Here is a 16,797-nt window from a genome sequence, read left to right as displayed (position 1 = left end):
GATTATAAAAAAGAGAATTCAAAGTGAAAGGCATCATCTTGTGCGAGAAAAAGAGGTAGCTAATCTACTAATCATTACAAATGGTACCTATCACTGATTAATTTACTCCAAGTTCTTTTCTGAAAAAAAGAAGAAGGTAAAAATGAATAAAGAAGAGAAGGGTCTACTTCAAATTTACGTTTATATATTAAATAGCAGTGGTTAAGTTGGTTCTTGCTAGAGTAGACTTTTCTAAATAATTTTGGTAAAATATCAACTTCACTTTGAGTGGAACGTTATTTAACTCTAAAGAAGTCACAATCCATTAACAAACAGAAAAACAATGTTTTCTAACAACCGAAGGTATTTAATCACTAGGAATTGTAATTCAAAAATAAAAATGTACTCACCCAAATAAGATACATATATTTATACCTGAAAAAGTCACTGCACGTTCTATAACAAACTTTGACTAATCATGTGATATCGTGTATGAGTTAAATTATACTATGAGGCTCTTCGTTCATTTTGAATAATGAGAACTACAGACGTGATAAATCATAAATTTAACATAAGAAATTCAACATTCAGTGCGTAGTACACGTTACAACTATTGATCTGAAATTATTAATTCGTAGTACAAGTTAGTACAAACTAATGATCATTATTTATTATTTACTACTAGTATTAATTATTATAGGAAAGACTAGTTCCTTTTGTAAGTCAAAGATGAAAATCATTTGCTGAAATTTTGACCCTACCAGTCTACCAGGATAATTTTGTAAAAGGTTCATATTTGATTTTTATATTTAGACTTCCATCAAAATAATAGCCAACAAATGTATATTTTTGATATATGTATAACTAACTCTATTATTTTTTGTATCTTCAACAACCGGTGTAATTATTTTTTACGAGAGGCTAAATATGTAACTTCCCCTTAAACACGGTTCTAGCTGTTTACTAACCAAATGTGCAAGTATTTACACAATTGTCATCCTCCAAAAGAAGTAGTATATACATAAATTAAATTTCAAACCCGTGAAAAACATCTTTTATATATATATATATATATATATATATGTAACAAGTTATATGCACTCCATCTCATGTATTATAGTCTGTTTGGCCATATTTTCAAAATCTTTATTTTAAAAATAACTTTTATCATAAATACTTCTCAAAAAATAATTTTTGAAAAATAAAAATTTATATCTAGCTAATTAATTTGAAAAACACTTTCGTATTCATCCTTCAATTCTTACCATAGGATTTGAAAAGGCATGGAGTTTTCAATGATAACTTCAAGTGGGGTCATTTTGAATCAACAAAGGTTGCAGTAGAGCGACAAAGTATTTTATCATCCTTAATCAGATGTCTCGGATTCAATTCCCTGAGTATAGAGTTGCCTTTGTTAGGAGCACTTTGTCTCCTAATGTGTTCGTGACTCTAATTTGGATTTAATCAGACTTCAATGCAGATATCCAAACGATGGAAAACAAAAAAGGGATTATTTTAATATTATACAATCTATCATAAAATATTATATTCACGTAGCCATATTTTTAATTTACATCCGCATAGCCAACTTCTTTTCTTTTTGCAAAGTATACACACGATATACAACATTATACATTTACTGTAAATAATGTATCAACCTTGTATAAAAGTGCATAATAATGTATAAAAGGGCATTTCGAGTAATATTAGAAATATGGGTCATTTCGGATAAATATTTTCTCCAAATATACATAAAGTGTTATTTTTCAAAAAAAAAAAAAAACTAATTTGAAGTGGGGTCACACACACTAGCCAAAACCAACTGTTCTTTTCTCTCAATATGCCATTTCATATTCATACTTAGCCCCCGTTTGGCCATAAAAATTATTCACTTTATTCCAATTTTTTTTTCCACTTTTTTCCGGAATCAGCATTTGGCCATGAGAATTTCAAATACAACTTGAAGTTGTATTTCGGAATACCAAAAACTCAAATAACTTGTTTTAATTTTTTATGACTACATTTCACCAAAAACTACAATTTCAAAAATTATGGCCAAACACAACTCCAACTCCAACTCCAAAATTCCAAAAAAAAAAGTGAAAATATTTTTGGTATCTATGGACAAACGGGGCCTTAGTATGTGTTTGGCCATAAAAATCAAATATTTTTCATTTTATTAGGAATTTTGAAATTAGAGTTATGTTTGGTTATAGTTTTTGCAAAGAATATTTAGTTGTTTGAATATATTAAAAGTAAAAATAAAGTTTTAAGCGTTTTCTAAATTTTAAATTATTTAAAATTTTTATGATCAAACGTTAATTTTCAAATAAAGTGAAATAATTTTCCTTTTTAAACCAAGATCTGCTATCTCTTTCTCTCGTTATTTTTCTCACTACTATACTACAAGTGCTTACCTCAAAAGTAGTGACACTAAAGCCCCCAAAGGGGTCTACCTCTTTTCTCATCTTTTTGTTTTCTCTATTTTGATTTGATAAAAATTTATTTGAGACATATTCTGAGGAAAAGAAAAAAAAAAAAAAAAAAGCTTAGTCCTTTCAAGAACACAAGAAATAAATATAAGCTTCTTGAGATCTGTCAAGCTCCAATCTTTACTAGGTATTTTTCTCTTTTACTTAATATGGAGTAAAAATGTATGTTGTCTTTATTGTAATCTAGCTCTTTATTTTCTTGTTTCCTGTTAAATTTTCCAGTTTTCTTGATTTTTTTTTTTGTGTGTGTGTGGGTATTTTAGAATTATATTATGGGATAATTGATAACTGTGTGTCTGATCTTTGGTCCATTATAGGAAAGGAAGCTCATTATAGTGACATTTGTATATGTTCGGTGGAATTATTGTTATTTGGTGCATTATGTTATGTGAAAGTTGATATCTTTTTTCAATTTAAAAGAAAAATCATTGAAGCTTTGTTATTTGTTAGTAGTCATGTTATTATGATATAGTAATAATTACTGGCAGAAAGTAGATTCAGCTAAATTAGGCACTTAAAAAACTTGTTTCCTGTTTGATTTTTCAGTTTTCTTGATTTTTTTTTTTTAATTATAAGGGTACTGCATCATTTTAGAGGGTAATTGATAACTGGGAAATGTTTGATCTTTGTCACATTGTGTGAAGGGAAGCTGATTTTAATGACATTATGTAAATGTCTTTTCTTTTTGTATATTTTTGGTGGAGTTCTTGCTATTTGGTGCTTTATCTTATGAGAGAGTTGATTTTTTTTTGTTTTATCAATTGAGAAAAAAGATATGTTTGAAGCTTAATTTATCCAATTGGTTGGTTTAGTAGTTAATGTTATTATGATTGATTACTGGTGAAAGTAGATTCAGCTAATGTAGGCACTTAAAAAAATTGGATCTTTTCTTGCAATTAAAGTTTAATTCACTCAAGTTTGAAACCCCCTGCCTACGACAGCAGGGGATTTGCCTTCTGGGTCGAGCTCGTCGCACCGGGCTTTCTTAGTGCGGGTTACCTCTCCTGTGTGGTTTGCGAGCTATTGCACAGGAGCTGGGTTTACCCTGTGCGTATCCGAAGGGTAGCGGCTGCGGGTTCCCATGTCATAAAAAAAAAAGTTTTTACCTTATTGCTTGAGATCATCTTAGGATCTATCTCCAACTCCCAACTCCCTCCCTGTTTAGTACGCCCTGTTTGTCCATAGAAATTCTTTTCCTTTTTTCAAAACACTGTTTGGGTATACATTGGACTGATTTATTGAAAAACTGGTTGATTTTTTTCCACTCTCAAAACTTCAACTTTTTTTTTTTTTCCAAGTGAATGTATGTCCAAACACAACTTCAACCTTCAAATACCATTTTGCATCCTCAACTTTCCAATATAAATCGCTCATGTAATGTACTGTGTTTATAGGGCAAATTGAGGAATGAAAAGAAGATGGGGAGGACAGGAAGCTGGTTTTCTTCTGTAAAGAAGGCTCTGAGCCCAGATCCTAAGGAAAAGGCTGACAAGGTATATTGAAATAGCATTTCTGTTATGATGCTCGGACTCTTCAAAAAGAGAATAATAATAGCCAGCAAATGTATATTTTTTTATATATTAATGTATAATATACATAATATATATAGAGTTTTGATACATAATAGTGTATAGTTTTTGTATATTTGGCTACGGAATGTAATTATTTTTGGCCGACCGGCCAAATTTGTAACTTGCCCCTTCAAAAATGTAGCTGGCTGCATGTCGGATCCTCCAAAAGTAGTGCATTTTGTAGGATCCGGCAGCAGTTTTGGAGAGTCCGAGCAACATAGTTTCTGTCCATTCCTTGTGAATTTTTTTAATTTATCTGGTGGCTGATATTTGTTGTGCTTAAATTTCAGAAAGCAAGTAAATCAAAGAAGAAATGGTTTGGGAAAGAAAAGCAAACACTCCCCGGTTCTTCGACCGTGGTAACTGCAACTGTGTCTCCTCCTCGTCCTGTTCCTGTTCGCCCAGTGGAAGAGGTCAAATTGGATGAAGTGGAAGAGGAGCAAACGAAACATGCTTACTCAGTTGCAGTTGCCACAGCTGCAGCAGCTGAAGCCGCTGTTGCTGCGGCCCACGCTGCTGCAGAGGTTGTTCGGTTAACTACAGTGAACCAATTTTCGGGCAAATCAAAGGAGGAAGTAGCCGCAATCAAAATTCAGACTGCATTTCGAGGTTATCTGGTATGCTTCTTTTTTTTTTTTTTGGCTATCTAGTCTTGCATTTTGTTTCAACTGGTTTACTTTTTGGGATAATTTCATTTTTGGACCACTCAAAAGCATAATAGCCAGCAAATGTATAGGTTTTGTATATCAAGTATAAATATACATATAATATACGTAATTAGTGTAGGTTTTTTATATTTTGACTAGCGCCCGTAATTAATTTCGGCTGACGAGCCAAAAATGAAAAAAGCCCACTTTTGGTGATATAATAGCATTTCTTTCAATCGTTATGACTTTGAAATCTTCTGTAAATAGCACCAAACATATGTTGTTTCATCTCATTTTAATTGTTATGGCTTCGGAGAATGTAGAATAATTGGTTGATGCTGAGATAACCTTTGCAATTCTTTGGTTTATCATTTGTAGGCTAGGAGGGCATTGAGGGCTTTAAGAGGACTTGTCAGACTCAAATCGCTTGTTGATGGACCTACCACCAAGCGGCAAACTGCAAATGCTCTGAAATGCATGCAGACGCTATCTCGGGTGCAATCTCAGATTAGTTCTAGAAGGATCAGGATGTTGGAGGAGAACCGAGCTCTCCAGAGGCAGCTTATGCAGAAGCATGCGAAAGAACTTGAGAGTTTGAGGGTTAGTTTCTTTTTTTATTTCTCTTCTTTCCTTCAAGGAGAGGATTTGGTGCGGGAATGTGGAACATGATTCTCCAATAGGTACACCTAAGATGAATCTGCCCCTCAAAATAACTTTAACGCCGTTCAGTCATATTTTATGTCTTATTAACAGTCCAGGGAAAACGGTTATGTTGAAATTTATTGACATCAGAATATGCTGCAAGACGAGATTAGATGTATCAACATTTTACCATCGAATTATTAGCCACTGAAAATTTTCTGGTAACATATTCTACTGTTTTAAAAGTTATGCTGGTCTTTTTATCCCAAACTAGTACTTTGCCAGTGCTCTTCTACAGCAATATTTGTTCCTTCCTTCCTATAGACAGAGGCGGATCCAAATTTAAACTTTATGGGTTCAACTAAGATTCTTAGGACCCGTTTAGCCACAAAAATTATTCACTTTTTCTGGAATAAATTTTTTAATTTGAAAATCAGTGTTTGACCATGAAAGTTCCGAATTCAACTTGAAGTTGGATTCCAAATTTGAAAAACAACTTATAACCTATTTTCCATCTTCATATTTCCAAATAAATGCTCTCTTCTCTCCTTTGCAAAAAGATTAACCAAACATAACTCCATCTTCAACTCCAACTTCAAAAATTCCAAATAAAATGAAAAATATTTGGTGTCTATGGCCAAACCCCTACTTAGTATTAAACTTATTAAAATTTTAAAATTATAGGTTTAGACCTACTATTTATTGCACTTCTAATGATTTTTTACACAAATTTATATTCCACATCGAAAGTACTGGGTTCAGATGAACCCGGCATTCTATAAGGCTGCATTAGCCTCTGCCTATAGCTCTCCTGTGAGCAGCTAGGACCTTTGTAGCATTTTGGGTGGTCAGCCAACTTTATCATCTTTTGGTGAATTAGGTGAATGTATATCCTGGTGGCACTATGAAACTTTCTGAATGAATTCGAACTTCTCATCTAATAGCACTCTTTGTTTTCTCATTTTTTATAGAGAGGAGAGGAATGGGATGATAGTCTACAATCAAAGGAGCGTATTGAAGCTAGCTTGCTCAGCAAATATGAAGCTGCAATTAGACGAGAAAGAGCGCTTGCATATTCATATTCTCACCAGGTACTCAACTAATTTTTGTTTTATATAAGATTAAATTAAATAACATTTTGATCGCTAATAGTGAAACGATTTGATAGCGATTGCTGATAGGTAGGTCTCCTCTCCTGTTGTCCCCTATTATATACTCCCTCTGTCCCAGACACTTTTTCCTTTTTAGTCAGTTAAAAAAAGAATGATACCTTTCTAAATTTAGTAAAAGTTACGTTTAAACTTCTCATTTTACCCTTATGAGATGATTTATAGCTACATAAACATCTATGGCTTATTTTGGATCACAAGTTTCAAAAGTCTTCCTTACATTCTTAAACTCCGTGCCCAATCAAATACCTTCACATAAATTGGGACTGAGGGATTAATACATTAATGCAAGACTTGAGAGATTGAATGATTGATGTGACATAAATTGGGACTGAGGGATTAATACATTAATGCAAGACTTGAGAGATCGAATGATTGATGTGTTTAGACATTATTGTGTCAAGCTACTAAGGGCTTTTTGAGTCATTGATTGTGTCAATTTTTTAACTGAACAGCAAACCTGGAAGAAATCATCAAGATCTACCAATTTGTTGTTCATGGATCCGACCAATCCTCAATGGGGTTGGAGCTGGCTAGAGCGGTGGACAGGTGCTAGGCCTTGGGAAAGTCAAAGCATGTCTGAGAAAGAAAAAAACGATCAGACGTCCGTTAGAAGCATGAGCATTGCTGGAGGAGAAATTGCCAAGTCATTTGCCCGTCATCAGCTGAATTCTGAACTCCCTTCTTCTCCTACTACCCCTTCCAAGCCAGCCAGAAAACTGAAACCAGCAAGCCCAAGAATTAGTGCAATGAACCACGATGATGATACTCGAAGCATGCTTAGCATGCAATCAGAACGGAACAGGAGGCATAGCATTGCGGGGTCCACTCAGTCTATAAGAGATGACGAGAGCTTGGCAAGCTCACCCTCAGTCCCAAGTTACATGGGGTCCACTCAGTCTGCAAAGGCCAAAACACGGTTGCAAAGTCCATTGGGCATGGAAAATGGCACACCAGAAAAGGGATCGGCAGGGCCTGTGAAGAAGCGGCTCTCTTATCCATCGTCACCTGCCAGGCCAAGGCGGCATTCAGGCCCACCAAAGTTTGACAACACCTCCTTGAACACATCCATAAACACCTCTATCGCTGAGGGATAATGTGAATGGAGCCATCAACTAGATTATTCTTGTTACGAACAATAAGCTTTCCTGCCGCCCTTCTGGCTTATAGGTATGCTTTAAAATGCCATTCATTGTGCGATATGAACTGCACCATAAAAATTCATATTAATTCATTGATGTACGGGCTTGCCCTGGATGCTTCTTGCTTTTCGTGTTTCTTGCTCCCACGGTTGTTGATGACAGAAGAGTGCCAATAGTTGTGAATCATTTTAGATAACATTTCCTTGATTGTGATAACATACTATGATTGTATTTTATTATATGTACCCTAATAGCTAAAGAAAAAGATAGTATTACTATTTTCTTTGTTCATTCAATCTGTATACTGCTTGTTTCACCTTTTCCATGTATCGGTTTGCCTTAACAATTGTGGGGATCGTGGCCTTGAACCTCAATGCCTATAATAATAACTACGCCTCAATTCTAAACAAGTTGTGCTTGCCTATATGAATTCACATTGACCATGTTCCCTATTTAATTCCATCTCAGGTTAAAATGCACATGAAGCGTAAACGATAAAAACATCTGAAAGAACAAGTACATAGTTCTTTGTATCCTCATATGTTTTCGACCATGCCAAAGAGATTCACAAACAGCAGACCACTCTTAAGGGCCCGTTTTGCCACTGATAATTTCACGTTTTTCCAAAATTTTATTCCGGAATCATGTTTGGACATAAAATGTTACTATAATTTTTCGGAATTCACATTTTCTCAAGTTGTATTCGTGTCCAAACACTCCAATTTCCAAATATCATTTTTCAACTTTTATTCAGATTTCACATTCTTATGTCCACGACAGCTACTTGAAAATTGAGCCTTTACTACTCTTTTCAATCCTCAAGTATTATTGATGATCCATATTTCTCTGTACTAGCAGTTCAAAGTAGGTTTGGACAAAAAGAACAAGAAATGTAAACTAGTAGTACTTAACAAGATTACCACAAGAATTTGGATAGCTAATAAGTGGCTAATCACTTCATAAGATGGTTCCACAGTACAAGAACTAAGCCTTCTTTCGTTTTTACATGCTCAAAAAAATTTGAAAAACTTGAAGATGGGATGCGTGGGGGGTGGGGGGTGGGGGGTAGGGTTGGTATATACCAAATTGCCGAATTGAAATCGAAAATTTCACTATTCGATTTTTAGTGTATCTCATTTTTAGTGTTTTTCATGTAGGAGTTATTTTGTGAGATAATGGATAAAACATAAGTAAATTTAGGATATAAATGAGTCATTTTTTTTAACTTGGGTGATCATCCAAGAGATTAACGGCCAAAGTGCACAGATACTTGACTTTAACGCCATCATCTAACATGAGTTTGGATTTTAGGAATTTTTGTCTGAACTTCAAGTAGCAATGTGCCAACTTTTTAGCCATATAAAAATTTCAGACACCGTACATCTGAAATTGATTTTTGGTTGGTAGATATACACAAAATTTAAGAAAGTGAGCACATATTAAATGGCGAGGTTAAAATAGGGTTACCTGTGAAAATATTACCTAATCAACACACTTAATTAGCTTACACCAGAAATTGGGAGAGAGGTTTCCTTATGGATTATTGGATAATTGGCCCAAAATCACCAGCCATAGGCCCTACTTCTTAATGACCAAGAACCCAAGTAATTGCACAGTTTGTCCTTCAAATGGAACGAGTCTTTAATTTTACCTTCAAATGGGCTTTCTTTAATTTTTTCCCTTCAGAATCGAACTTATTCCTATAAGAGCATAAGTTCTTTAAAGGCGTGAACATAACTTTTAGATTTTATAATGCTTAATTTATGCCTCTGTAGACATAAGTTCAATTTTGAATATCAAAAATTAAAGATCAGTCCATTTGAAGAGCACAAAATAGAGACAAAAGTGCAAATGACCCAACTGAAAAAAAAAAAAAGGTTAAGGGAGAGACACCCAAAATCTGAGTTGCCCACAAAATTGAAAATTTATCAGAAAGCGGGAAGCACGTGAACAAACTTAAATAACAAGACACGTATTAACACATAGCCGAAACGTTCCCTTTTTTTTTTGTCAGACTATCTTCCCCACTATTTCAAAGCTTGTCACTTTCACTTAGTTATGAACTGCAACAACATATACTGCCTTACAAAATTAGCAACTTTTTAGTGTGATCTCTAGGCTCTTGTATGTTCAAACTTTAAAAATCCCTTGTCTAAAATCTTGAAAAAAAATCACCCAATGTGGCCAGCTTTAGTAGGTGCAGCAGCAGCAGCAGGATCTGGTTTTTTAGCCAAGAAAATCTTTAACCAAAATGCCACTCAACCCACTTCAAATTCCACTGAAAGTAACATAAAATGTGATAAACCCAATGACCTATATGGGTTTTCCACTCCTTTTCATCATAAAGATTCAATCTTTACCAGTAATTGTGATAAACCAAGTGAACCAGAAGGTTTTAATACCTTTTTTCAGCATAAAGATTCAAGCTTTACCAGTAATTGTGATAAACCTAGTGATCTAGGTGGGTTTAACACTTTTTTTCAGCAAAAAGATTCAAGCTTTACTTGTAATTGTGATAAACTCAGTGACCCAAATGGGTTTAACACTTCTTTTCAGCAAAAAGATTCAAGCTTTACTAGTAATTGTGATAAACACAGTGAGCCAGAAGGGTTTAACACTTATTCTCAGCTAAAAGATTCAAGCTTTACTTGTAATTGTGATAAACCTAGTGATCTTGAAGGGTTTAGTACTTACTTTCAGCGAAAAGATGCAAACTTTGCATGTGATTTTGGCTGCAGCATTCAAGAAAATAGTGAGGGGTTATCTGATGAGTCAATTTTTAGGTTTTCCAGTGCTTCTGGGACTGAGATGGGGTTTAGGAATTTGAGGAAGAAAAATGTGGAAGGTTGTAGAAAGACAAAAGGGAATGCAATTGAGTGTAAGAGAAATAAAAGTGGTGGGAAATTAAGGAAAAAATGTGGAAATGTAAGGACTGGTGAAAAGGAATTGTTTAGGTTGAATGGGAAGAGATTTTATGTTTGTTCAAAGAAGAGGAGAACTAATAAAGTTCCTTCAGGGAAATGTGATTCTTGTGCTTCCAAAGGTATGCATTGTCCTAAAGGCATCTTCTTTCCATTAAAGATTTGTTTGTTTCTTAATATGAATAATTGGTGTTTTCTGCAATCATGATTTAGTAAATATTGTTTTTGGATTTCTGTTGTAGATCACATTTCCTAACTTTTAGTTAACTAGCATCCAATTTGGCTCTTTAAAAGGGGCAGCCCAGTGCACAAAGCATTCCACGTTAGCATAGTCCGGGGAAGGGCCACACTCCAAGGGGTGCGATGTAGACAACCTACCCTAATGCTAACGTGGCTTCTTTGTGGCTTGGAATTACCGATTGCTAACAAATTATATGGTGCTGGTTCATATATGTCTTATCTAATGTTAGTAGAAAACTAAAGTTGCATAGTTAGGGGCGTGGAAAACTCAAATTGGAATCAGAACTTTAGTAATCATCAGGATCGAATCCTCTTACCTTTGTCATTTTCAAAGTTTGCTTTAAGGGAATCGCGATGTGAAGCATAGAACTTGGTGGTTTCAATAACTTGGAGAGGGCAGACTTACTATTGTACATTGTGCGGCATAGCTCTCCTAGATATTGGTAATGTCCTTCCTATGTTTGGAGGGTATCAAAATTTTCAAATGAAGGGACAACGAAGCATCTGTACTGGTCACTGTCAAGCTCATATTTATCACAAAGTAGTGTCTTTTTATTTTAGCTATGTGATCTGATTTTCAATATTCATTTAGTCTGTCTTTTTTCTTTCTTGAATGTGTGTGTTGGGGGGGGGGGGGGGGGGTTCCAAAATTTGAAGTCCTCTGCTATAGTGAGTTTGACCAGTAGTACCAGCAGTAGAGATGATGGTAATCTTTATTCTGAACATTATGGAATACCGTCGTTGCATCCAAGGATGTGACTTGGTGGCTAAGTTACTCGGGACTCTTCGAAAATGTTGCCGCACCGGTGTCGGATCCTCCAAAAATACACTACTTTTGAAGGATCCGACATGCACCCGACGACATTTTAGGAGAGTCCGAGTAACTTAGCTTAGTGGTCAATGAAGTTGGAGGAGAACCATGAGATTTCAGGTTCACATCCTTGGATTTAACGATGGTTAAAGAAACACATGTTTTATTGGTTCTTCTTTTGTTTAGTCTCTTAACAATAGCTCCTTACTGTAAATCGCTTGTTCATTACTCCCTCTGGATCAAAAAAGTGTCCACTTAGCCTTTTTTTCTTGAGTAAAAAAAAGTGTCCACTTATCAAATCAAGAAAGAAATAAAATTGTTTTTCCAGATTTGCCCCTATTAAGTGTTATATGATCAAATCCCAATGCTTATTTAATTAGGGGTAGTTTAGTCAAATTACCTATTTTTGTCTAGAAGTTAGTATTTTCTTAAGGGGTGTGCAAATGGCTAAATGGACTCTTTTTTTGATCCGGAGGGAGTAGTATTCATCGTGATTAATTTCTTTTGCTGACTTGTTGCGTTTGATAACTTAAACTGTCCAATTTGATCATGCTATTTAAGCGCATGATCAATCTTCAAAAAGATTCGGATCAATACATCCAATGCCGAAGCTGTTTTGGTAGTTCGGTGTAGTGTCTTCCATCACAGTATTTACTTTCTGTAGTTGGTTGGTGTCCTCGCATGGCTCAGTGCAAACTGCTACTCCATCTTATTGGTCGAACTCGAAGACGTGGCTGAATATTTTATTCTACATGTTCAGAAATTTTCTAGTTGTGCATTTTATTTTGGTAAAATCTTACTTGAGCGAATATTATCTCTTATATTAGGTGAACCTATATATCATTTGCTGCCCTATGCATTTTTGAAATTCCTTTGCTCAAAGTGTTTTACGTTCTCCAGGTAATTCGTTTTTTGGTTATGGACTTGGAATTGGAATGATGTGCATGATGTCAGCTGGGAAGTCTGAGATCAATAGGCTCAACACTACCATGGATGAAACAGCCAATGCTGTAGAAGAACTGAAAGCCGAACTTTCTAGGAGAAAAGTTGCACATGACATGCGTGCTTCGAAAAATAAAGCTGAAATAGATGAAAAGAATGATAGAGAATGTAGAATACGTGTGATCGGTGAAAGTAGCAATGAAAACAGGAATATTTATAGTGAGGAAGGTGAATGTGGAAGCAGTGTCGTTACAGAAGAGCCGCAACCTGAGGTTATGGAATTGGATGAACTGGAAGCTGAGCTTGAATCGGAGTTGCAAAAGCTTCCATGGTGTGCTACAGATAAGATGGATTTAAATGGAGGAAGAGATCCTTGTAAGGTGAGAACAAAGTGAAATAATTTTTTCTACAATTAGACCTCTCTATAACAGTCATCCTCTATAACAACATTTCATTATAACAACAATGTTTTCTATGGAACTGATCTTATAAGTTGTGTTATGTTATATGTTCTCTACAAACAACATTTCACTATAACAGCAAAAAAAGATCCAAACAAACGACATCGTTATATAGAGGTTTGACTGTATATGGACTATGGTTTTGGCTACCATGCGTAGTTGTTCAATCCAGATTGATCTGTTTTGTCATTTTTCCTTGTTCCGGAGCGTAAATCAGCATTTCCTTCTTGTCCTCTTCACTCACCTCTTCTCTGTGTTTTCAATCAACAATTTGGTAGTTTTTCAACCTTAATAGTTTCTAGCTATATTTGTGAATGAGTGCAAATTTGTCGGGACCATTTAAAGCAAGCTCTACTAAAAGACTTTCTAGCTCCATCTAGATGCTAGTAATTTGTAGTTATTTGCAAATCAATACTAAAAATCTTTCGAGCTCCATCGAGATCCCAGCAATTGATATGTTACTATTGATTTTTGCTGCACAGGATGACTTTCTGGAGAAAGAATTTAACCTAGCCAATGACCGGAACGCAGGAACTTATCAATTCAATGGAGTATTGCCATCTGAACTAGATCAAAAACTATGTCATCTGCTCATTGAACAACAAGAAAGCCAAATAGTGGAGCTGGAATCTGAGCTTCACCAAACTCATTCCAAACTCCACGAGAAAGAAGCTGAGCTCCAAGCACTCAAGGATTGTGTCCGACGTCTTACTGAATTTACTCTAGGTAATGCTTCAGGTATCACTACTTCTCATCGGGCCAAAGTATATTAAGTACTAACAAGTGGCCCGTCATAATACTAGATGTATACTACTCTTCTGATCCTTTTAATAAGTCATTTTAGCCAAGAAAGAAATTTTTCCTATTCGTTTGTCATTTTAGAAAACCAACAAGTCGTGCATTTTTTTGTATAATTTTGCTCTTTACTTTTTAAGAAGGCATAAATAACCCTTATGATTACTGATATCAATTAGTTTTCTTGGATATGCCAAAACGTTAAACGACAAATAAAAAGGACCGGAGGGAGTATGTAGTAAAGCAGCCCTCCTACCCCAATCTAACGAAAACAACAGTAGCAACAAGCCAACAACTATGCCTTACTTCGGTTGACTCTCAATCAACTACAACATACGTAGTGTAATCCCACAGGTGGGGTGTGGGGAGGTAGAGGTCGACTCTCAATCTGAAAACAGAAAATCAAGGAACAAAAAAGTTCAAGTTTTGTCTTAGCAACATTTATTGCATTATTTGGCTCTGAATACTATTTTACGCTTTCTCTATTGTTTGTTATATCTTATTTGCTATGACTTGTTTACTTATGTTTTGTCTTTTTCAAGCTGTCTTGTTACGTTTTACTTGAGATGAGAGTCTTTCTGAAACAACCTCTCTATCTCCTCGAGGTAGGGGTAAGATTTGCGCACACTTTACCCTTTCCAGACCTCACTTGTGTGAAAACATTGGATATGTTGTTGTTGTCTTAGCAACATACTATAATGCTATGTTGCTCGGACTCTCCGAAATGCTGACATATCCGCATCAGATCCTTCAAAAATGCACTATTTTTGGAGGATCCGACACCTCGTTGCATTTTTGAAGAGTTTGAACAACATAGGCTTGTACTTTTCAAAAATCTCGACGGTTGCGCATCGGATTCTCCAAAAGTTGGTGCATATTTGGAGGATCTGACACACGTGCAACAACAATTTTGGATAGCTATCTTTTTGGAATTTTTTTACGCAACATATTTTTAACAATTTCTTTCTTACTATTTCTGAGATGTTTCTCCAGATGAAGAGACTGATAGCAAAATGGAAGATGAGAACATTCGTGGTGGGGATCAAGAGAAGAAAAGTGGACATGAATCAGGGGAATCAATTGTTGGGATGAAAAGATCAATGAACTTTTGAGTAACATAAACATTCGTGGTGGGGATCAAGAGAAGAAAAGTGGACATGAATCAGGGAAATCAATTGTTGGGATGAAGAGATCAATGATCTTTTGAGTAACATAAAGCAACACATGATGGTTCACAAGTGAAGAAAATATATGTGATAGTTCAATCATCTGATAACTTTATTTTCTAGATAATCTGTGGGCCATTTTTGCAACTGCAATCATCTGATAACTTTATTTTCTAACATAATCTGTGGGCCATTTCTGTAACATCACTAGAACAGTCCCACAAGAAACTATTGTCCAGAATCCCCCACAGAAGGGAACAGAAAAAAGGAAAAAGGAAGAACTTTGAAAAGATGGAAATTACTATGAGTAGTACTGTAGTAGGTACCGTGTAAGCACTGTTTTTTGAGGTCTTTTCATCCTAATATCAAAGTATATTGTATATTATACTCCAACTATTTCAATTTACGTGACACATTCTTTTTAAGTCTGTTCAAAAGATTAATGTAATTTAGCACCTGTCTGTTCAAAGGATCAATTTTTTCTTCTTTCTTTTTTTCCCCGGAAACGTATTTGGTTATACGTAGTACTCTCTCTGTTTCAATTTGTTTGAATCTATTTTATTTTTAGTCCGTATCAAAATAAATGATCTCTTTCTTAATTTGGAAACAAATTCATTTTATGAATGATTTACAGCCACACAAATTTTCAAGATTTATTTTGAATCACAAGTTTTAAAAGTCTTCCTTTTTTTTTAAATGTCGTGCTCAGCAAATGGGTTCATATAAATTGAAACGGAGGGAATATCTATTTTTGACTCTAAACTTGAAAAGAAATACTAGTAAGAACTAATTTTTTCCCCATAAAATTTCAACATTTTTAAAGTGAAATGCATTTCAAAGATAATTTCAATTTTCAAATATCGTTTTATAACTTAACTTCAAATACTACTTTCTCCGTTTCAATTTATATGAACTCATTTGACTGAGCACGACATTTAAGAAAGAGGGAGGACTTTTGAAATTTGTGTGACTGTAAATCATTCATAAAGTGAATTTGTTTCCAAATTAGGAAAGAGATCATTCATTTTGGCACAGATTAAAAAAAAATAGATTCAAATAAATTAAAACAGTAGGAGTATATTCTATCAAATATCCCTCATTCATGTCCAAATTTAGCTTTTATAAAAGCCACACAAATGATTAAGATTTATTTTAGCTCATAAAGTTTTAAAATGTTTGATTTTTTTTAAAAAAATCTTTGGTCTAATCAAATAGTTGCACAATATTTCATTTCGTGAATTGATTGGTTTCCTAGTGTCCAGAGCTATTTCAACATCTTTTCAGTTGAATGATTCTTGATTGACTTGTTACCCTATTTTATTGTCCTCTTCAAGTATTTTCTTGATTGCCAGAAGGATTTCTGAAATATTAGTTGACTTTCTGTTTTCTAGTATGGTGCTCTTATTATTCTACTGACATTATGTATATAAAAAAGTACTGACTTGCATGTGCATTTAGAGAAGTTGGTCTCCACTCTATGCTATAGGGTGGTAAATTTGAGAATGCTCCTCTTTTTTTTAAATCAAATTCCTGGAGTATTTTCCTTTTATATTTCTTAAGATTAATTCTTTGAGAATCTGGCAAAGTCTGGTTTTGTAAACATTTTTAGAGTAAATTTGATGATGGTCTTTGGTGCAGCTTGTGCATCCTTTAATTATATCAATGAGCATCTACTCCAGCGATGTTTTTAGTTTCCATGATTTTCACCCGTTTTTTCATTTTCTCACTTGATATCTGGTACACATATTCAAATTGGATTAAATGTGGATTTGCGCCGAGAAGTCCCACATTAGGAGGTAAAACGCTCTCTAACAAAGGC

At 34.7% G+C, this 16,797-nt stretch overlaps 2 protein-coding genes across 3 annotated transcripts; both read left to right on the top strand.

Moving 5' to 3' along the window:
- The first annotated feature begins 2,402 nt into the window (after nucleotides 1-2,402).
- LOC132630085 (protein IQ-DOMAIN 3-like) lies at nucleotides 2,403-7,933 on the top strand. The gene is made up of 6 exons (XM_060345618.1): nucleotides 2,403-2,598; nucleotides 3,866-3,964; nucleotides 4,333-4,659; nucleotides 5,068-5,289; nucleotides 6,303-6,422; nucleotides 6,956-7,933. The coding sequence occupies exons 2-6, from the start codon at nucleotides 3,890-3,892 to the stop codon at nucleotides 7,595-7,597; spliced, it is 1,386 nt and encodes a 461-aa protein (XP_060201601.1). The 5' UTR covers nucleotides 2,403-2,598; nucleotides 3,866-3,889; the 3' UTR covers nucleotides 7,598-7,933.
- A 1,716-nt stretch (nucleotides 7,934-9,649) lies between these two features.
- On the top strand, nucleotides 9,650-15,403 carry LOC132630084 (uncharacterized). 2 transcript variants are annotated; one of them, XM_060345616.1, is made up of 4 exons: nucleotides 9,650-10,685; nucleotides 12,515-12,936; nucleotides 13,500-13,755; nucleotides 14,806-15,403. In XM_060345616.1, exons 1-4 carry the CDS (start codon nucleotides 9,821-9,823, stop codon nucleotides 14,922-14,924), a joined length of 1,662 nt encoding a protein of 553 aa, XP_060201599.1. In that variant the 5' UTR covers nucleotides 9,650-9,820; the 3' UTR covers nucleotides 14,925-15,403. The 2 variants fall into 2 exon arrangements, with proteins under 2 accessions (XP_060201599.1, XP_060201600.1); XM_060345617.1 differs by having other exon boundaries at nucleotides 9,652-10,685; nucleotides 13,500-13,743.
- The last annotated feature ends 1,394 nt before the right edge of the window (nucleotides 15,404-16,797 follow it).

Source organism: Lycium barbarum, chromosome 3, assembly GCF_019175385.1.
Source record: "Lycium barbarum isolate Lr01 chromosome 3, ASM1917538v2, whole genome shotgun sequence".
Taxonomy (NCBI): Eukaryota; Viridiplantae; Streptophyta; class Magnoliopsida; order Solanales; family Solanaceae; genus Lycium; species Lycium barbarum.
Note: the sequence above shows the minus strand (reverse complement) of the source record. Positions and strands in the feature narration are given on the sequence as shown.

Excerpts from the sequence above, each read along its gene's own strand:
- LOC132630085 (XM_060345618.1), top strand. The coding sequence starts at position 3,890 with ATGGGGAGGACAGGAAGCTGGTTTTCTTCTGTAAAGAAGGCTCTGAGC. Across the intron at positions 4,660-5,067 it reads CTGCATTTCGAGGTTATCTG|GCTAGGAGGGCATTGAGGGC; the intron begins GTATGCTTCTTT and ends TATCATTTGTAG. Across the intron at positions 6,423-6,955 it reads CATATTCATATTCTCACCAG|CAAACCTGGAAGAAATCATC; the intron begins GTACTCAACTAA and ends TTAACTGAACAG.
- LOC132630084 (XM_060345616.1), top strand. The coding sequence starts at position 9,821 with ATGTGGCCAGCTTTAGTAGGTGCAGCAGCAGCAGCAGGATCTGGTTTT. Across the intron at positions 12,937-13,499 it reads GAGGAAGAGATCCTTGTAAG|GATGACTTTCTGGAGAAAGA; the intron begins GTGAGAACAAAG and ends TTTGCTGCACAG. Across the intron at positions 13,756-14,805 it reads TACTCTAGGTAATGCTTCAG|ATGAAGAGACTGATAGCAAA; the intron begins GTATCACTACTT and ends ATGTTTCTCCAG.